At 43.8% G+C, this 21,950-nt stretch overlaps 1 protein-coding gene across 2 annotated transcripts; it reads right to left on the bottom strand.

Moving 5' to 3' along the window:
- Positions 1–9,903: 9,903 nt before the first annotated feature.
- GATAD1 (GATA zinc finger domain containing 1) lies at positions 9,904–21,731 on the bottom strand. Of its 2 annotated transcripts, none has more exons than XM_040260283.1 (5): positions 21,329–21,731; positions 20,452–20,577; positions 18,765–18,824; positions 17,151–17,334; positions 9,904–10,307 (listed from the first exon to the last, which is right to left on the bottom strand). In XM_040260283.1, the coding sequence occupies exons 1-5, from the start codon at positions 21,587–21,589 to the stop codon at positions 10,258–10,260; spliced, it is 681 nt and encodes a 226-aa protein (XP_040116217.1). In that variant the 5' UTR covers positions 21,590–21,731; the 3' UTR covers positions 9,904–10,257. The 2 variants fall into 2 exon arrangements, with proteins under 2 accessions (XP_040116217.1, XP_040116216.1); XM_040260282.1 differs by lacking the exon at positions 9,904–10,307 and adding an exon at positions 14,484–15,178 and having other exon boundaries at positions 21,329–21,679.
- Positions 21,732–21,950: the final 219 nt, after the last annotated feature.

Below are 21,950 nucleotides of genomic sequence, written 5' to 3'. Positions count from 1 at the left end.
CCGTCCCAAATATTCATTGGAAGGACTGATGCTGAAGCTGAAACTCCAATACTTTGGCCAGCTAATGTGAAGAACTGACTCATTTGAAAAGACCCTGATTTTGGGAAAGATTGAAGGTGGGAGGAGAACAGGATTACAGAGGAAGAGATGGTTGGATGGCATCACCGACTCAATGGACATGAGTTTGAGTAAACTCCAGGAGCTGCTGATGGACAGGGAGGCCTGGCGTGCTGCAGTCCATGGGGTCACAGAGTCAGACACGACTGAGTGGACGGACTGACTGAACCTGGCTTCCCAGGTTGCTCTAGCAGCAAAGCATCTGCCTGCAAATGCAGGAGACCTAAGAGACTAGGGTTTGATCCCTGGATTAGGAAGACCCCCTGGAGGAGCACATGGCTACCCAGCTCTAGTATTCTTGCCCGTAGAATCCCATGGACAGAGGGGCCTGGCAGGCTGTAGTCCACAGGGTCACAGAGAGTCAGAGATGAGTGCTTCTTAGCCTAGCGCCCAAGGTCTCTACCTCCAAATATATTATTTAGATTTTGCATAAAAAAGAAAAATGTGTAGTTCTTGGCTAAGCCTTCTCCTTTTACACTGATTTATTATTGTCTCCCTGGGGCATGTAGGGATGGGACAATAGAAGGAGCTTCCTTTTACAAGGCTGATCCCACGGAGATGGAGGTGATTTGGGTATTCAAGCAAGTGACACTGGCTGGGTCACTATCAAGCAAGATTTCAAAAGGCTGGGGATAAAAGGGACTCCAGTTTATTCCATGTGTCCACATCCCAATTACCAGGATTCAACTCTTTTCCAATCAATACCTGTCGAGTTCCTTTAATGGACCGGAACCTGGTGGTCTGGAGTCAACGATAAGAAAATAAAAGGGAGAAAGAGGCTGACATTCCTTGGTTTATGCAGAAAACCAAAAAAGCCCTTGTTACAGGGCTTGTGTCGCTCACGAAGGCACCGGGTGCCCTCTCAAGGGGGTGAAAGCACTGTGCGCCTACTGGAGAGGGTCTTAGAAACCCGGGCAGGAGAGTGAGCACGACGGGTTTCTACACTCCAGAGAATTAGCCAGAGAGAGAGAGACAGACAGACATGGGGACCCAAGCTCTGATGGAACAAGGGTGTTTTATTCAACATAGCGTGGGTATATATACTGTCTTACAAGGTAGCTTTGTTCAGCAAAGATAAAGAGCAAAAGTCCAGACTTACAAATTATCAAGGAAATATGAGGCAATGCATATCAGAAAGAGAGGGTTGTAAATAGTCATTTTTACCGTATGGTTCATAAAAAGGAAGAGGGTCGTAAATAGTTACTTATCACCATATGAAAAAACTAATGGACATGCATGCATTCCTCAGCCCTGGGAGCAGTTTGCCACCCCTCTTAATTCCTGAATATTTAGGAATTAATAAGGAACAGAGGATTCATGACAGATCCAAAACAGCACACAGGAAGCCTCCTGTTAAATGCTTCCTGACAAATACCTAACTTTTTCATGAGATCTAAAATGGCTATGAACTCAACGAATAATGCCATCCAGTTAACTGTGGGATCAAACTCCTGTTTTTGTGCCAGAATTTGGCACAAAAACAAAAATATAGATCAATGGAACAGAATAGGAAGCCCAGAGATAAACCCACATACTTATGGTCACCTGCTCTGTGATAAAGGAGGCAAGAATATACAACAGACAAAAGACAGTGTCTTCAATAAGTGGTGTTGGAAAATGGGACAGCTATGTGTAATAGAATTAAATGAGAACATTCTCTAACAGCATATGCAAAAATAAACCCAAAATGAAAAGAGAACCCTTTTACACTGCTAGCGGGAATAAATTGGTACAGCCACTACAGAGAACAATATGGAAGTTCCTTAAAAAATGAAAAATAGAACTACCATATGATCTAGCAATCCCACGCCTGGGCTATATCTGGAGAAAACCATACTTTGAAAAGATACATGTCCCTCAGTGTTCACTGCAGCACTATTTACAACAGCCAAGAAAGGAAGCAACCTAAATGTCTATCAACAGAGCAATGGATAAAGAAGGCGTGATATATACATACAGAGGAATATCACTCGGCTATTAAAAAAAATGAAACAATAGCATTTCTAGCAACATGTTGGAAGAAGAGTTATGACCAACCTAGACAGCATATTAAAAAGCAGAGACATTTCTTTACCAACACAGGTCCGTCTAGTCAAGGCTATGGTTTTTCCAGTGGTCATGTATGGATGTGAGAGTTGGACTATAAAGAAAGCTCAGCGCCAAAGAATTGATGCTTTTGAACTGTGGTGTTGGAGAAGACTCTTGAGAGTCCCTTGGACTGCAAGGAGATCCAACCAGTCCATCCTAAAGGAGATCAGTCCTGGGTGTTCATTGGAGGGACTGATGTTGAAGCTGAAGCTCCAATACTTTGGCCACTTGATGTGAAGAACTGACTCATTTGAAAAGACCCTGATGCTGGGAAAGATTGAAGGCGGGAGGAAGAGGGGATGACAGAGGATGAGATGGTTGGATGGAATCACCAACTCAATGGACATGAGTTTGAGTAAGCTCTAGGTGTTGGTGATGAAGGGAAGCCTGGCATGCTGCAGTCCATCGGGTCGCAAAGAGTTGGACATGACTGAGAAACTGAACTGATGGACCTAGAGATCATAGAAAGAAAAATAAGTCAAAGATAAATATATGATATCACTTACATGTGGAATCTAAAAATATGATGCAAATGAACTTATTTATGAAAAGAGATTCACAGACTTAGAAAACAAAAAAACTTATGGTTACCAAGAGGGAAAGGTCGGGGGAGGAATAAATTAGGAATTTAGGGTTAACATATATACTACTGCTGCTGCTAAGTTGCTTCAGTCGTGTCCGACTCTGTGTGACCCCAGAGATGGCAGCCCACCAGGCTCCCCTGTCCCTGGGTTTCTCCAGGCAAGAACACTGGAGTGGGTTGCCATTTCCTTCTCCAATGCATGAAAGTGAAAAGTGAAAGTGAAGTCGCTCAGTCGTGTCCGACTCCTAGTGACCCCATGGACTGCAGCCCACCAGGCTCCTCTGTCCCTGGGATCCTCCAGGCAAGAGTACTGGAGTGGGGTGCCATTGCCTCCTCCACATATACACTAAAATATATAATAAGCAAGGATCTATGGTATAGCAGATACCATAGCACATAGAACTCTACTCAATGCTGCATAATAACCTATATGGGAAAATAATCTGCAAAATAATGGATATATGTGTATATATATAACTGAATCAAAAAGATTCGACACTGAAAGATGAACCCCCAGGTTGGTAGGTGGCCAACAGGCCAATATGCTACTGGGAAGAGCAGAGAAACAGCTTCAGAAGGAGTGAAGAGGCTGAGCCAAAGCAGAAACAATGCCCACTTGTGGATGTGTGATGGTGAAAGTCAAGTCCGATGCTCTAAAAAACAATATTGCATAGGAACCTGGAATCTTAGTTCCCTGAATCAAGGCAAATTGAAAGAGGTCAAACAGGAGATGCCAAGACCGAACATCGACATTTTAGGAATCAGCGAACTAAAATGGACTGGAATGGGTGAATTAACTCAAATGACCATTATATCTACTACTGTGGGCAAGAATCCCTGAGAAGAAATGGAGAGTCCAAAATGCAGTACATGGATGTAATCTCAAAAACGACAGAATGATCTTAGTTCGTTTCCAAGGCAAACCATTCAACATCGCAGTAATCCAAGTCTGTGCCCCAACCACTAATGCTGAAGAAGCTGAAGTTGAACAGTTCTATAAAGACCTCCAAGACCTTCTAGAACTAACACCAAAAAAGATGTCCTTTTCATTACAGAGGACTGGAATGCAAAAGTAGGAAGTCAAGAGATACCTGGAGTAACAGGCAAGTTTGGCCTTGGAGTACAAAATGAAGAACAGCAAAGGTTAAAAGTTTGCCAAGAAAACGCACTGGTCATAGGAAACACCATCTTCCACCAACACAAGAGACAACTCTACGCATGGATATTACCAGATGGTTAATACTGAAATCAGATTGATTATGTCCTTTGCAGCTGAAGAGAAGCTCTATGCAGTCAGCCAAAAGAAGACTGGGGAACTATCTGTGGCTCAGATCGTGAGTTCCTTATTGCAAAATTCAGACCTAAGTTGAAGCAAGTAGGGAAAACCACTAGGTCATTCAGGTATGACCTAAATGAAATCCCTTATGATTATACAGTGGAAGTGACAAATAGAGTCAAGGAAGTAGACCTGATAGAGTGCATGAAGACTATAACCAAAGCAATCCACACATTCAGTGTAATCCCTATCAAAATTCCAATGGCGTTTTTCACAGAAGTAGAACAAGCAATCCTATAACTTATATAGGAACCACAAAAGACTTCAAAGAACCAAAGGATCTTAAACTTATCTGGAGGCATCATACTCTCTGATTTAAAACTATAATACAGTAATCAAAACAGTAATGGTACCGCCATAAAAACAGACTACAGATCAATGGAACCTAACAGAGAGCCCAGAAACAAGCCCACGTATTTATGGTCAATTTACGACAAAGCCAAGAACATGCAGTAGTGAAAGGACAGTATCTTCAAAAATGGTACTGGGCAAACTGGACAGCCACATGCAAACAAATGGAACTGGAACATTATCTTACACCACACACAAAGTTTAACTCAAAGTGGATTAAAGACTGAAATGCAAGACCCGAAATCATAAAACTCCTAGAAGAAACAGTGGGTGATCTTGTCACAGGTCTCAGTGACAATTTTTTGGAATTAAAACCATAAGCAAAGGCAACAAAAGCAAAAATAAACATGTTGAACTACATCAGCAAAATGAAAAGATAAACTACCAGTGTCAGAAAATATTTGCAAATAATATTTCTGATAAGGGATTAATATCCAAAATATACTAAGAACTCATTCAACTCGACAGCAAAAATAATGAAATAATCTAGAAAATGAGCAGAGGACCTGGACATTTTTTCCAAAGACGACATACAGATGGCCAACAGGTACATGGAAGGATGTTCAACATCACAGATCAGGGCAATGCCAATCAGACACGATCAGATGACCACTCACATCTGTTAGAATGGCTGTTATCAGAAGTACAAGAAATAAAAAATGTTGGCAAGGATGTGGAGAAAATGGAACCCTTGTGCACTGTGGATGGAAATGTAAATGCATCCAGCCACTACAGAGAAGAAGATAAAGGCTTCTGGAAAAGTTAAAAGCAGAACGACCGTATGATCCAACATTCCCATTTCTGGGTCTTTGTCCAGAGGAAACAAGAAACACTCATTCAAAAATATACAAGCACCGCCGCGTTCCCTGCAGCATTCTTTTCAAGAGCCGAGCAGTGGAAACAGCCTGTGTCCATTGATGGGTGAATGGATAAAGAAATGGCAGTACGTGTGCACAGTATTAACCAGCCTTATAAAAAGATTTAAGTAACGAAAAAGACTTAAATCTCGTAATTTGCAGCAAGATAGATGGACCTGGAGGGCATTATGCTAAGTGAAATAAGTCAGAGAAATAAAACCATAGTTTCACTTACATGGAGAATCTAAAAAATAAAAATAAAAACACGACCTCATATACAGAGAAGGAATTGGTAATTGCAAGAGGTGGAGACAGGGCGTGGAGAGGGGGCAAAATGGGTCAAGTCAAAAGGTACAAACTTCCAGCTGTCAGTCATGGGGATATGATGTACACACAGCACGGTGGCTACAGTTAAGAACACTGCATTGTACATCTGACAAGTTGTTAAATCTTAAACCTTTGCATCACGAGAAAAGTCTAACTATGTATGGTGGCATATTAGCTAGACATGTGGCGGTCATTTTGTGATGTATACAAATGCTGAATCATTGATGCTGTACACCTGAAACTAATGTGTGTCAATTATACCTCAGTTTAAAAATATTTTTTTAAAGTAAACAAGTATCACATTCTATTTGGGAACCATTGCTTTCAATCGCCCTTCTTAAATGAAATATCTTAGGCAATGGGGAGGTTCCCCATAATAGCCACTGTGATTCTAGGTTGTCTCAGTAAGATGTTGCCATTTATGTATATATTTACAGCCTCTGGGGCCACAGTTCTTAGACGCAAAGCAGGCCGGTGTGCCGGGAGGTGGTGAGCTCAGTTCTGAGACTGAGGACTCCACTTCTGTAGTTACCCCTGGGTCTCTCGGTGTGTGGTTTTACGTGTGCCTTGTTAGTTACATGGAAAATTTCTTGAGCCTGGCAGGTGACAGGTGTCGATCCAGCCCATTCGTGACCAGCTTACCACAGCACAGGTGTCTTAGGTGGCCAGAGCTCTACCAGCTCTGCCCACCAGCTCTGCAGTGCTGGCTTCACGATCTCCACTAGTAACAGATCTGTTGTCTTTTTCTGAGATTTCTTTTACAGTGGTGGACACTGTAATGGCTTTAAATATTTTGAAATCTATCTACTCAAGATTGTGCCAGCTGGTGAAACCACCAGACACTACTTGTCTCCACTTACTTCCGCAAGTCCCACAACAGTTTACACTTTGGACTTACCTTGAGGCTTCACGAGGGTTGCCATCTTGCTTCCTTTAGGTTGATGGGTTCCCATTATTATTCCCTGTTGAAATGATCCCAATTCAACCAGACTTAGTGTTTCTGGCTGTCTTTTTTTTTTAATTGCTGTGATTTTATTACTCTAAATATACAGTAAAAAACAAAAACTAGCCAAAATACATCAAACACGTAAACCCAAGACAGGCCAGTCTGCACCCATCCTTCAGGGATACGGGTACTAATACTGATGGCGAGGCCAGCGTGTTGTCTGTGGGAGCAGAGGGGGCAGGAGAGGGGTGGGGAGGGGGACAGGTGGGGAGAGGGACAGGTGGGGAGGGGGACAGCCCGCCGCCTGTGTGTGTACGTGCATCAGCACGCCTGCACCCTTGGGCACCCGTGGGCACCTGTGGGCAGGAGGGGAGAGGCACAGGGAACCAAGGGGCTGGGGAGCGCGGCCCCAAGTGTGGCCTCTGCTCACAGGCTCAACCAAAGAGAACAGAGTCATCCACCACGGAGTGCCCCACTCAGCTGAGCCTCAGGCTGGGCTGCAGCCGCCCCAGAGCCGTCCTCTCCAGGGCAGCTCCTCAGGAAGCCAGACCCTCTCCTGCCCACCAGGACAGTGTCTGCGCCCGGGACCTGCGGAACCCCCCACCTGGCTCGAGGTCTTGCCGGGCGGCTCTTCCCAGTGGGGCACCCAGGCTGAGCGTCCCTTCTGCCCTTGTTACCCAGAAAGTTTATCTTTAAAAAAAGACAAGGTCATCCCAGATGGGACCCACAAGGTCCCCCCTCAGGCACCCCGGAAAGGACCAATGACAGAGCAAGGCTAGGGGCAAGGACCTGGCAGGGCCGCCCCGAAGTGCTTACCTTGCGGAGCAGGCTGGCCGCAGAGTCCCAGTGCTGTCGCCCCCGACACCTGGAGTTTCTCACGCTCCAATTGTTCTCCAGGAAGGATCCAGACAAACTTGAAGAGCTCAGAAGGCAAACTAAGAGCATCCTGGAGAGTGGCAAAGAGGCAGTGAAATCAAGGGCTTCCAGGCTCCCTTCGCCACAGTGTGGGACCGCCCTGTCATCTCCAGCAGCCGTCTTCAGGACCCACGTTGTTGCTGTTCAGTCGCCCAGTTGTGTCTCTTTGCCACCGCATGGACTGAAGCAAGCCAGGCCTCCCTGTCCCTCACCATACCCTGGAGTTTGCCCAGGTTCATGTTCTTTGCATCATGGATGCCATAGAGCCAACCCATCCTCTGACACCCCCTCCTCCTTCTGCCCTCGACCTTTCCCAGCATCGGGGTCTTTTCCAGTGAGTTGTCAGGACCCATGTCCTCACCAAAACTGTTGAGTGACAAAACTCAAGCAGTTTAGTACGGATTTTGGGGTCCTTTGGTCGAGGGGAAACAACCCACAGATGCAGGAGGCACAGGACCTCCCAGCAGCACAGCCTCCTCCCAAATGCCTGGCAGGAGCTTCATCAGCCTGAGAGGCTATGTGGAAACACCTGATTAGTCAGGAGGCTGCATTAGGAGGCGAGCAAGTCCCGAGCTCTGGGGTCAGATAAACGAGCCACGCCTGAGCTGGAGTGTAGTAAGAGTGCCCAGAGTGCTCAGTGTACATCGGGCTCCTTGACAGGGGACTAATTCCTTTTAACAAGGCTAACTGGTATAAACAGGCCTTTGATGTGCTTCCTCAATTACCCCAAAGCAGGTGTAGAAACTGAAGTCTATCAGCTGCATTTTATATACAGGGAGAACTAACCTGAGGAGTGGTTCTCATCTCTGGCTGCAGGTCGGAGTTGCCTCTGGAACTATAAACCTTCTTTTGGCTTTTCTTAAATTTTACTAGATTCTTTGGAACCTAACGGGGTCCCAGTCTCACACCCACAGACACTGGTTTACTTAGTTGCTTGCGAGAACTTCCCAGCAGGGTTTCCTTTTTCGTTTTGTATTTTTTTTGTTTTGTTAAAGCTCCACAGGGGATTGTAATGTGCTCCTGATCACTGGTATAAATTCGGGGGAGGGCAGTGGAATCTAAAAACATACTCAAAATCCATATAATTCTTAAAATATAAAACGTGGATAATTCGAGTATATTTGTGAATCTGCTAGGTACAAAAGTACTGGCAAGTGACTATGGAGGAGAATGGATAGAAAATGAATTTTCCTTCAGCAAGAGATGATGGTGTTGGCCTTTGTATTTCAGAACCTCTTAGTCCTATTAATAAAGCCACAACCATGAGGACCACCAAGTATGGTGGTAGGGGATATGCCCTGACCGAGGGTCCCGGGTGAGCGGAAGGTGGGCTGCAGCCCTGGGCCTCTCCCCAGCCCTGGCGTGGCCGCCATACTGAAACCCTGACAGACGCCAACGTGTCCTAAATCAGCCCCACTGTGAGGCCCGAGTCACGAAGCTGCCCACGTCTCCCTCGTCCAAATTTAGGGCACTGTCAAGACAAACAGGAATTTAAAATAAGACGCTTCATTCTGTTGAAATAAGGCAAGAGATTTTCCTTCAGGTCTGAGTATTTACCTGAGAAAACTGGTATTTTCTCACACTCTGAAATGTATTTTTAAGAAACTAAATAAGCCTTAGTCAGGTTTGCGCCCGGCAGTGTCTCTCTCAAGGCCCTGGGAGCCAAGCCTCTGACATGGAACTGTCAGGACAGGGCACCCCATCCTCCAGTTTCTGTGGAGAGGAGGAGCGACACTTCAGTGCCCCAAACTGCTCAGGTCTTCCTGTCACACAGACACGTTTGCCCCTTTCACCCTCAGAAAGTCAGTTAGCTAACGGAGGCGGTCACCCCCATCACCAGGAAGAGCTGCGTGTGACCAACGGTGCTGTCCAGCTCCCGGAGGACCACTCACTGTCTATCTGGAAAACATGGAGACAATGACTGTCCCTGCTTGGCCGCACAAAAGGGCCTTTGTGCGACCTTTGTTTTTGCGACCTTAGCCAAATGCCTGTGATGGAGCAGCGCATTCTAATTTAACCCTCAGTCAATAGTGTTTTCTTTCTCTACTACCTTTTTGGAGAAGATGTCTGAATTGAGAGTTTTTCAAAGTGTGTATTTCCCCAAGAGCACCTTCATTCTTTGAAGTTATGGTCTTTTTAACTTGCACCTTTCCTATCCACAGGGAGAAGTACTGAAGGTATTAGGTGTTTTTGTCAAACTGGCTCTCTTCCACAACAGGTGGGACACAGGAGTGAGAGTAATTTGAAATAGTGATGATGTCACTAGAAGCTGAGGCTGATTGGAGCTGCTGTCTGTAATTGAGTAATCACTTTAAGCCAGTCTGTCATGTTCAGTGAGAAATAATGGTTCATGATTCCCACTTCTTGAACAGAAAAAAGAAAGTATTTTTTAAAAAGGCCAAGTTAATTCTAAATAGTTGTAATGAAAAACAGCAATTCTTTGCTTTATCCTTCAGTGTCTCTGTAACCGTTTCAGGATTTACAGAGCCACGTAGAAAGGTAAGAACCTATTACAGAAATATTACCTTACAGAAGGATTGGAGCCCGCTGAACAGCCTGTGTAAGGCTTTTGCTTCTGTATCCGGGCTGGGGCCTAAAATCACCAGGGCAGGCAGTCTGGAGGGAAGACAGACGTGAAAGGAGAGCAAGGATAAACTGGAACCTGCATCCGTCTCTCAGCCCCTTGGCGACGAGGCTGGGAACACAGTCTGCAGGCCACATCGGTGCAGACCTTCCATTATAGGATTAGACACAGATCTACACTGTAACAGGAGCCACTGGTGTTTGCTAAGGAGGCAAATGAAAACTCAATCTTAATTCTAAAAGATACTACACAAGTGTCCACCAATTTATAAACAAATGATCAGTTTATACACTGGTTTCAAAATATTTCCTTTAATAAATACCTTACTTTGTATCCATTTTATTGATCGGTCATTCTTTGAGAATCCTAGTATCTATTACATGTTGATGACAAATCTTCACTCCAAATCACGAGTACTACACTAGTGTCTTCCACTTACACCATTGTAGGGTGGAAAACCCTTATTTACATGAAACAAATGAATGAAATAAATTCAAAGTAAATATATTGGGAAAAATACATTTTAATCCACAACTCTGAATACTAGCATTTAGTTATTTACAATGGTATTTACAATCAATTTTACAACAACTTTTGTGAAGAGAGATTAACTAGAACATAGAGCTATGTAGCTACAATATACAAATCATAACTTTCTTCCAACTAATAAACCATAATGGTGTATAAAAATGGTAAGTTAAAACTGCTACAATTCAAAATCATAATTAAATTAGATTCTGGTAAATTTTCCTGGGGTTGGGAAATAATAGTCAGCTCAGAAGAGGAGAGGAGGCAAGTACATGTAAGCCCCACTTCCTCCTACTTTGAAGCTGTTGCTCCCCAATGCAGATGACCTGCCCTTGAAGTAAAATCTGTCCCTGAATACTGACTAGAATTCCTGTGCCTGACCTGCTAAATCTCAAACACTGTTTTAGGCCTGTTGTGATGAATCCACAGCAGATGGCTTTAAATTTGGGGTGGACTTTTTTTTAGATATCAATGCTCAGTCGCTCAGTCGTGTCTGACTCTGCAACATGTCTGACTCTTTGCAACGTGTCCAACTCTTTGTGACTGCATGGACTGCAGCACGCCAGGCCTCCCTGTCCATCACCAACTCCTGGAGTTTACTCAAATTCATGTCCTTTGAGCCGGTGATGCCATCCAACCATCTCATCCTCTGTCATCCCCTTTTCCTCCCACCTTCAATCTTTCCCAGAATCAGGGTCTTTTCAAATAAGTCAGTTCTTCACATTAGGTGGCCAAAGTATTGGAGTTTCAGCTTCAACATCAGTCCTTCCAATGAACACCCAGGACTGATCTCCTTTAGGATGGACTGGTTGGATCTCCTTTCAGTCCAAGGGACTCTCAAGAGTCTTCTCCAACACCACAGTTCAAAAGCATCAATTCTTCGGTGCTCAGCTTTCTTTATAGTCCAACTCTCAAATCCATACATGACTACTGGAAAAACTTTAGCCTTGACTAGACCTTTGTTAGCAAAGTAATGTCTCTGTTTTTTAATATGCTGTCTAGGTTGGTCATAACTTTTATTCCAAAGAGCAAGTGTCTTTTAGTTTCATGGCTGAGTCACCTTCTGCAGTGATTTTGGAGCCCTCCCCCCGCCGCCAAAATAAAATCTGTCACTGTTTTTATTGCTTCCCCATTTATTTGCCATGAACTGATAGGACCGGATGCCATGATCTTAGTTTTCTGAATGCTGAGCTTTAAGCCAACTTTTTCACTCTCCTCTTTCATCAAGAGGCTCTTTAGTTCTTCTTCACTTTCTACAATAAGGGTGGTGTCATCTGCATATCTGAGGGTATTGATATTTCTCCCGGCAATCTTGATTCCAGCTTGTGTTTCTTCCAGCCCAGCGTTTCTCATGATGTACTCTGCATATAAGTTAAATAAGCAGGCTGACAATATACAGCCTTGACGTACTCTTTTTCCTATTTGGAACCACTATGTTGTTTCATGTCCAGTTCTAACTGTTGCTTCCTGACCTGCATATAGGTTTCTCAAGAAGCAGGTCAGGTGGTCTGGTATTCCCATCTCTAGAAGAATTTTCCAGTTTGTTGTGACCCACAGAGTCAAAGGCTTTGGCATAGTCAATAAAGCGGAAGTAGATGTTTTTCTGGAACTCTCCTGCTTTTTCCATGATCCAGTGGGTATTGGCAATTTGATCTCTGGTTCCTCCACCTTTTCTAAATCCAGCTTGAACATCTGGAAGTTCATGGTTCATGTACTGTTGAAGCTAGGCTTGGAGAATTTTGAGCATTACTCTGCTAGTGTGTGAGATGAGTGCAATTGTGCGGTAGTTTGAACATTCTTTGGCATTTCCTTTTTTGGGGACTGGAATGAAAACTGACCTTTTCCAGTCCTGTGGCCACTGCTGAGTTTTCCAAATTTGCTGATAATGGTGGAGGGTTCTGACAAAACATGGTCCACTGGAGAAGGGAATGGCAAACCACTTCAGTATTCTTGCCTTGAAAACCTCACGAACAGTATGAAAAGCCAAAAAGATAGGACACACTGAAATATGAACTCCCTGGGTTGGTTGGTGGCCAATATGCTACTGGAGATTAGTGGAGAAATGACTCCAGAAAGAATGAAGAGACGGAGCTAAAGCAAAACAACACTCAGATGTGGATATGACTGGTGACAGAAGTAAGGTCTGATGCTGCAAAGAGCAATATTGCACAGGACCCTGGAATGTTAGGTCCATGAATCAAGGCAAATTGGAAGTAGTCAAACAGGAGATAGCAAGAGTGAACACTGACATTTTAGGAATGTCAGCAAACTAAAATGGACTGGAAATGGTGAATTTAACTCAGATGACCATTATATCTACTACTTTGAGCAAGAATCCCTTAGAAGAAATGGAGTAGCCATCACAGTCTATAAGAGTCTGAAATGCAGTACTTGGATGCAATCTCAAAAACAACAGGATGATCTCTGTTTGCTTCCAAGGCAAACCATTCCATATCATGGTAATCCAAGCCTATGCCCCAACCAATAATGCTGAAGAAGCTGAGGTTGAACAGTTCTATGAAGACCTACAAGACCTTCTAGAACTAACACCCAAAAGACATCCTTTTCATTACAGGAAACTGGAATACAAAAGTAGGAAGTCAAGATATACCTGGAGTAACGGGCAAATTTGGCCTTAAAGTACAGAATGAAGCAGGGCAAAGGCTAATAGAGTTTTGCCAAGAGAGCGCACTGGTCATAGCAAACACCCTCTTCCAACAACACAAGAGAAGACTCTACACGTGGACATCACCAGATCGTCAACACTGAAAAATCAGACTGATTATGTTCTTTGCAGCCAAAGATGGAGCAGCTCTATACAATCACCAAAAACAAGACCAGGAGCTGACTGTGGCTCAGATCATGAACTCCTTAATACCAAATTCAGACTTAAATTGAAGAAAGTAGGGAAAACCACTACACCATTCAGGTATGACGTAAATCAAATCCCTTACAACTATATAGAGATTCAAAGGATTAGATCTGATAGAGTGCCTGAAGAACTATAGACAGAGGTTCATGACACTGTACAGGAGACAGGGATCAAGACCATCCTCAAGAAAAAGAATTGCAAAAAGCCATAATGGTGGTCTGAGGAGGCCTTACAAACAGCTATGAAAAGAAGAGAAACGAAAGGCAAAGGAGAAAAGGGAAGATAAACCCGTGTGAATGCAGAATATACCCACTTGAATGCAGAGTTCCAAAGAATAGCAAGGACAGATTAAGAAAGCCTTCCTCAGAGATCAATGCAAAGAAATAGAGGAAAACAACAGAATGGGAAAGACTAGAGATCTCTTCAAGAAAATAAGAGATACCAAGGGAAATTTTCATGTAAAGATGGGCACAATAAAGGACAGAAATGGTATGGACCAAACAGAAGCAGAAGATATTAAGAAAAGGTGGCAAGAATACACAGAAGAGTTATACAAAAAAGATCTTCGCGACTCAGATAATCATGATGGTGTGATCACTCACCTAGAGCCAAACATCCTGGAATGCGAAGTCAAATGGGCCTTAGGAAGCATCACTATGAACAAAGCTAGTGGAGGTGATGGGATTCCAGTTGAGCTATTTCAAATCCTAAAAGATATCAATCTAATGACCTGTTAATCATTTTTATGGCTGTCCAATGTTAGTCCTAGGTGCAGTCAAGAAACTACTGCTCTGGGGTGTCTACACAGCGTATTTCCTGTGTGTTCACTGAAGGTGACTGTCCACACCATAAGCCTAAAATTGATGAAGCCTCGTTCCAACTGAGAAGGTAGGTCAGAGCAGTGAAGAGCAACTCTATTAAAATCAACCAAATGATTCTGAATTTCTCCCTACTACAGAAGAATTAGATGAAAGTTTTAAAATGCCTGGGCTAATAAAAATCATCTACCAATCACTTTCCTTAATAAAGCAGTCAACAGTCTGTTAATATATTTTCTAGATAATAAAATAAAGCTTTTTAAAGAGATACTGTGAGAGATATTGTTGATCACAGCTATATTTTACTTGATTTAGCCCTTGGTTAGAAATTTATATCTTAATTTATTCTTATAGAAAAATACAATCCATTTTATGAGTTTCTAGAAATAAATTAAGGAGAAAAATAGACACTACCTGTTCCTAATAGTCTCCCTGGAAATGACAGTATTTGCCTGGGAGGATATACACATTTAATGTGTAATACTTCATTTCAAAATATATTTAATTCTTTTCTATCTCTCTTAATTTTCTAAGTGACTAGTAATAAACAAGCTAGTGATTACTTTAGTCATTTTTCCATCCAAGAATTTCATTAAAGAAATATGTGGCATGTCTTACAGTGGTACAGATACAAGGGAACTAGAAATCCAGGTTTACTTTTTAAACTATAAATGGTTGGCAACTGTTTCCTTTATAGTTATTGCAGGAGTAGGTCCAACATGAGTCCATATATAGCCCTTCTCTGGTCTGGTGGGAACTGTGGGAAATGGTGATGAACGTGACTTGAAATATTCAGAAGGAGCATGACAGACAAATTCCAAGTATTCCATCTTCCTTGGAAGATCCTCCTCTGGTCCTGGAAGGGAGCCACCATTTACATTTTTGAAGATATATATCATTTTCATAAAAATTAAAATTCCTCAACACTACGAGAAACTGGTCTGGTACTAACCTAACCTAACGACATTAGTCCTTGAAATATACATTATTTTGAAGGTACTTCCCATCATTTTTTTCTGCTTTTAACTGCTTAAGGAAGATAGCATTCTCTCCAAAATATAACTCAATATAGTAAGGATTCTAAAAGTGATATTTAGCCTTATATAATGTCTACTATATGTCTGCTGCTGCTGCTGCTGCTGCTAAGTCACCTCAGTCGTGTCCAACTCTGTGCAACCCCATAGACAGCAGCCCACCAGGCTCCTGGGATTCTCCAGGCAAGAACACTGGAGTGGGTTGCCATTTCCTTCTCTAATGCATGAAAGTGAAAAGTGAAAGTGAAGTCGCTCAGTTGTGTCCGACTCTCAGCGACGCCATGGACTGTAGCTCACCAGGCTCCTCCATCCATGGGATTTTCCAGGCAAGAGTACTGGAGTGGGGTGCCATTGCCTTCTCCGCTACTATATATCTACACTCATCTAAATACTTGACAGATACATCAATGCTTTGAATCCTCACAGCAACCCTCTGAGTTAGGTACCATGATTATTCCCATTTTACATGAGGGAAAGAGGCAAGAGAGATGAAGGAACGTGCCCAAGATCACACAGCTAGTAAGTGGCTGTCCTATGAACCCAGACCGTCTAGTTCCAGAGTCTGGGCTCTGAAACTTTATGATATGTGGTCTCCTTCAGAACATTCGGAAGAGGAGGTGAGAGAGAAGCCCAAGAGGTGGTTTGGGCACATTACTGCCTCTGCTGATGATCCGATCTGATGGGACAGGTAAGTTCACTCTTCTATGTACTTACAAGCGGAAGACTAAAACAGCTTGGCCATGTGTCAAAACTTGACACGCAGGTGAGAATAACAGTGATACTTTATCTGTCCTTCCATTCTCTCAGAAAAAATACCTTTTGTGTTTTTTCTTAGAATGAAAAAGTAATGTATGCTCACTGTAGAAAGGTTGAAAAGTTTGGGGGTAATTTTAAAACTCTAAACACTTTCAAAATTCTATTTATCAACAACTTCTTGTGAATCTATGTCAAGAATCAATTCTTTGGTGAGCCTTGAAATCAATGAGTACACTGAATGCCATTTCAATCACCACCAACAATATAACAGGTTACAAATGGTCTATGACGACGTGTGTGGTATGTAGAGGAACATATGTTAAGAATTTGTAAGATGTTGAAACATAAACATGACAGTTCCTCTAGAAATTATTTTTAAGTAACTTTTTGTATGTTACCTAAATAATCTAGTTCTTGAGCAATAAATTCTTTTAATAGAGTTTAACCCTGGGTCACCCAGAAACATCTTATCCACACAGCTTTTTAGTAGGTGTATACTGCCCCACAACTCAAAATGATTGATAGCCTCAAACCCTAGCTTTATAAAATTTCATATTTTCTGTAAAATTATCTTTTTTGTACTTATGCTTCTTTGTTATGGACTGAACTGTATGCCTCCAAATTCATATGCTGAAGTCCTAATCCCTAATGTGGTAACGTTTGGAGAGAGGGCATTTAAAGAGGTAAGTAAGATTAAATGAAGCTGCAAGGATGGAGCTCGCATCCAACAGAATTGGTGACCTCATAAGAAGAGGAAGAGATGCTAGGAGTGCACGCACACAGAGGTAAGCTCATGTGAGGACACAACCAAAAAATGGCTATCTACAAGCCAGGCAGAGAACTCTCACCAGAAACCGACCCTGACAGCACCTTGATCCTGGACTTGCAGCCTCCAGAACTGTGAGACAGGAAAATTCTGTTGTTTAGCCCATTCAGTTTATCATATTTTGTCATGGCGGCCCCAGCAGATGAATACACTTTCACATAATAATGAAAAATAAACTGGTTCAAGAACCTGTCCGTCCCTGTCTAACTCACCCACAATGTAGGACGCAGGGTCAAACTGGTCCCTGGGGCTAGCGAGAGTGGGAATGAGCCACGTCAGCGCTGCACTCTTCTCACAGTACTGGTCCTGGATGAAACCTCTGATCTGAGCATAGTAGGGTTTTCCATCTTGTTCATCGATTACAGAAACAACATCTCCAATTTGGTAATACACTCCCTGGGAGAAACAGAAGATAAGCCTATATTTAAAATAACAGAACAACACTACAGGTGTGAACTGAAACTTCCTTCATATGAAAACAACAGTTTTCCAAGCGGTCAACAGAAGGTCTTTGAGAAGGTCTGATGCGGCGACACTTGCGAGGCTGTGACTGATGCCGATTCTACAGCTGTTTCTTTTCCTGTCTTCGGCGGCGCTGGGGTTTGGCTGCTGTGCTCTGCTCACTGAGGCCTGTGGGCTTTCTCTAGCTGCGGTGCACAGGCTCTCTTGTTGCAGCCAAAGGGCTTCCTGTGGTGGGGCGTGGGCTCAGCAGTTGCAGCACATGGGCTCTAATTGTAGCTCACTGGCTTAGCTGCCCCTAGGCGTACGGGATCTTACTTCCCTGATCAGGGATCAGACCCCAGTCCCTTGCACTGGAAGGCAGATTCTCAATCAATGAACCACCAGGGAAGCCCCTGAAGTTGTTTCATTTTTGAATAAACAAGTTTCACATACACATGATGACTTGCAGCTGGAGAAAACATTTGTTTATAAAAATAATTTTATATCACAATAGTACAATCCCTACTTTTTTCACCAGAACCACTGCACTGGACAGTTAAGTGACTTGCTAAAAGCTGCACGAGGCAGCACTGCAGCTGAGGCTCCTGTGCCAGCTCAGGAGCCTACCTCTGTACACTCTTAGAGAGCAGTGCTTCTATCAAAACAACTTCGCCTCTCTCCTCCTCACCATGGACTTCCAGGAGCAGCCAATCCCCACTGCTGCCTTTCTCCTCTCACTGCTTGAAGGCCTTTTTGAACCAGTCTGTGCCCACTCCCATCTCTGTGTCAGGCTCCATCCCCTATTTGTCCAAATCTCTCCTCTCCCTCCTTAGCCGTCAGTGTTCTCAGGTTGACTAGGAGCCGTCAGTGTTCTCAAGTTGACTAGGATGGCTCGTTGCCCTGGCTCCACACCACACATCTGTATTTTCAAAACAATTCCCATAATCTACATTTAAAAATACTTAAGATCCTCATATAATATTTCAGTAGGCAACTTCCTCTCCCCACTCAGCTCTGGATGTTATATAATAGCCATGTATGAGGAAAAAAGAGTTTAGAAAGGAACAAAAAACACAATCACACCTTATACAGAGCAGCGAAGACCTTCAGACTAACCCAATATTTTAGTACCACCTTATGCCTTCCAGGTGGCTCAGGGGTAAAGAATCCACCTGCAATGCCGGAGATGGAGCTTCAGTCCCGGGGTGGGAAGACCCACTAGAGGAACAAATAGCAAACCACTCCAGTACTCTTGCCTTGGAAATCTCACGGGCAGAGGAGCGTGGCAGGTTACAGTCCATGGGGGTCACAAAAGAGTTGGATAAGTGGCTAAACAACAAAAATACAACACATTCAAATCTTCCTTCAATAACTATGATGCTCACCTTGTAGAAGATCGATTCTGCAGTGATTATGGTGGAAACGGACTCAGGAGCTTTGATGGGCTATGAAAAAACAGAAGTGAAAATATTAGCACATTCATTGCGTGTGTGTGTGTGTGTGGTGTGTATGTATGTGTGTGTGTAGTGTGTATGTATGTGTGTGTGTAGTGTGTATGTATGTGTAGTGTGGATAGGCAATTTTCCAGCCACATATGAGTTCTGTAATCTGAGAAATACTAAAGTTGTTTGGTGACAAGAACTGCAGTGTTAAAAAAATAAAAACTCTTCTGAACATTGCGTTTAAGCATGGTCTGAATATTTCTGCTGTTATTTCTGTTACCTTTAGCTTAAAAATTGCTGAGAATCAAAGGACAAGCTCCTGATCATGTGGCTGATACCTAACAGAACCCTCCTCAGAGCTTTATTGCACATAACAATCTAATTTTAACAAGTATCTGCAGCTTTAATGGCCTGAGCAAGACAGAGGTGGAAATAACAAGTCTCCTCAAAGACATTTTCCATCTCAACTTAACAATAGCTATGATAATATAATCAGAACTAGTTTTCTAGCACGTCTGAACCAAGGCCAAAGGGAGCTTTCTTGGGAGTTGCTAGTAATTTGCCACCACTCAATCATCATCGGAATTCCTTCTTAAGCTGTAATACACACTTTTATGCCACAACACAGTAACTACGCCTTCCCAAATACGTCTTGATATCATCCCTGAAGAAAGTGGTTGCCAGAGAAACTGATATTAAAATACTTTCAGAAAATATATTCCACCATACATAAGAGGAAAAGAGTGTTTAAGTGTGTACAACTATAATCAAGTATTCACATATTTTGTCTAGTCAATAATCACATTTTAGAAAACAAATTTATTAAAATCCTAAATAAATTAGAAGCAACTACTCTCAACAAAAAGAATCCACAGTCTGCACAAGAATATAATGCAAGGCCTCTCTGAGTTTTTTAAATGAATACACCCAACTTCAGAAAATGCCTCTACTGGTGAGTGAAGCATTTTTCTGAAAGCAGAGTACCATACTGAAGTTTAAAAAAAAAACACAAAAAACAGTATCGAATGCTTTGCCTAGTGTGTTTGACCACTGTTCCTTGTATTTACAAAACCAAAAATAAGCTTTCAGTTACCCCAGCACAAGTCTTTCAACGATCTATCTTCTTATAGAAGAGATAAAGATTTAGTAAAACTTTTGATTCATATTCATCAAGTTGATCATTGTAAATCAGTAAGAAACATTTTTCTGGGGCCATATACAAGCAAATACAGAACTGAATGAATTCCAGTGTTATTATTTACTTAGAGCTTTATGGAAAAGAAAAAATATACCATGCCCACACCAAGAACTGTAACTCCATCTCATCTTTTGAACAGAGAACCCAATAAAATGTGCTCAAGATTTAGGTTTCTTTTAGAATCATGCTTTATGTTCCCCAGGGGAAAAAAAAAACTAAAACAAGGAAAAGAGGATATCGTTAACTTTATAACAGTAAGCCTCCTAAAAGAGCTCCTTCCCTTTCTGAAAACCTGGATCAGTCCCCAGAAGGCTACAGAAGAGCTGCCAAGAGCAGAGTCCAAGTTCAATGGTGAGAGATGAAGGCGGTGGTTGGTCACACTACACACAATGCCACAATTACAGTACAAGACACTGTCCACAATCATCTTACATTTTTTAATTTAAAAATATGTCTTCTCCCTTTCCCTTTAGTGGAAACTTTCTTTTCAGCAGCTGGAGCAGATTTGTATTTAGTGTTTCTGAGCCGAGCAGACCTCCTGTGAATTTCCTGCTTACTCTGTTACATAAACAAAGAACAAAAAAAAGAGAAATAAAAAGTGTAGAAAGGTTGCTGTCCTGATACAACCATCTTACAAGGATCCCAGAGTATGCACTTTAAACAAACATTCAAAAATAAATTAAGAGTGCAACTTTTCTTTTCATGCTGGGTAATAATCAAACGAACTGGCTTAATTTAAAAACGGAGAGCCACAGGCAAACATCTCCAGAGACTCCAAAAAAGGTGTGAACTACTTGTAAAAGGGCAACGGGCAGCAAGAGGAGTCGGTCTATGCCAAGGTAAGCCCATTCATCGGCTGCGTGTATAACACAAAAGTCCTTAAAAATTCAACTCTGCTAAGCCAGAGAATGGGTGTGGTATGCCACCTCCTGCAATGGAACACTTATGTTACTATTGAAAATGACCTGATAATCTTAATAACATGACATTATGACAAAGTAAACTTTATTAACAGGGAAGAGGTACAGTAGCCGTGACCCTGTAGACATCTCTGTGTAAACGTAAGTACCCTGAGATGTCCGGTTGCTGCCCCAAGTATCAGAGGGGAGGGATTTCTGAGGGGTTTTTCCTCTTCCTGCGTCTCTAGACTTTAAACTTCTCATGAGAAAAGGTGCTGAGAAGGGGCCAAACCAACGACGACCTTCTCGTCGCAGACGGGAGGGGGCGGCCCGGCCCAGTCTGCCGGGAGGGCGCCGCCCGCCCCGCTCCGCGGCGGCCTCCGCCCACGGGAGGGGCCGCAGGGGCTCACCTGCTTGCCGCCCCCGCCCCCGTTGCTCTGCGGAGGGGCGGCCGAGGTGCTGGCGAAGGTCGCGGCGCCGAAGCCACCCCCTGCGCCGCCGCCGCCGCCGCCCCCTGCGCCGCCGGCCACCCCCGGGCAGGAGCCCCCGCCGCCTGCGCCGCCCCGGCCTGTGCAGTGGTGGCAGAGGATCTCCCCCTGCGGGCCCTTCTTCCACATGGAGGACGACGTGGTTTTGCAGACGCTGCAGGTGGGCTTCAGGCCCAGCGGCATGGTGGCCGGCTCGGGCGGCCCCCGCGGGCGCAGCGACACGGGAATGGCGACCGCCGGCCTCGGCGGCCCGCGGGCCGGCCCGCCACTCCCACAGACAGAAGAGCGGCGCGGGCGCGGCGCCGACCTGCCCAAGCCGGGACCGGGCCGCGGCCGCCGCCCCCTGGAGGCAGGAAGCCGGTTCCGCCCGCTCCGCAGCCAGCTCCAGCCTCGGCAGCCCCAGGCGCCAGGAGGCGGGGCGAGGCGGGGCGGGGCCTGGGAGGACAGCCTGGCCTCGACCTTAGGGGGCTTCCGGTGATGTGCGGGGAGGGGCGGGGCCTGGGAGGACAGCCTGGCCTCGGCCTTAGGGGGCTTCCGGTGATGG

Source organism: Oryx dammah, unplaced genomic scaffold (assembly GCF_014754425.2).
Source record: "Oryx dammah isolate SB20612 unplaced genomic scaffold, SCBI_Odam_1.1 HiC_scaffold_18, whole genome shotgun sequence".
NCBI lineage: Eukaryota > Metazoa > Chordata > Mammalia > Artiodactyla > Bovidae > Oryx > Oryx dammah.
Note: the sequence above shows the minus strand (reverse complement) of the source record. Positions and strands in the feature narration are given on the sequence as shown.

Coding starts and splice junctions, on each gene's coding strand:
- GATAD1 (XM_040260282.1), bottom strand. CDS start 21,589: ATGCCGCTGGGCCTGAAGCCCACCTGCAGCGTCTGCAAAACCACGTCG. Junction 20,578..21,328: donor GGGGCGGGGGCGGCAAGCAG/GTGAGCCCCTGC, acceptor TTTATGTAACAG/AGTAAGCAGGAAATTCACAG. Junction 15,179..17,150: donor CCCTGCGTCCTACATTGTGG/GTGAGTTAGACA, acceptor GCTCCCTTCCAG/GACCAGAGGAGGATCTTCCA.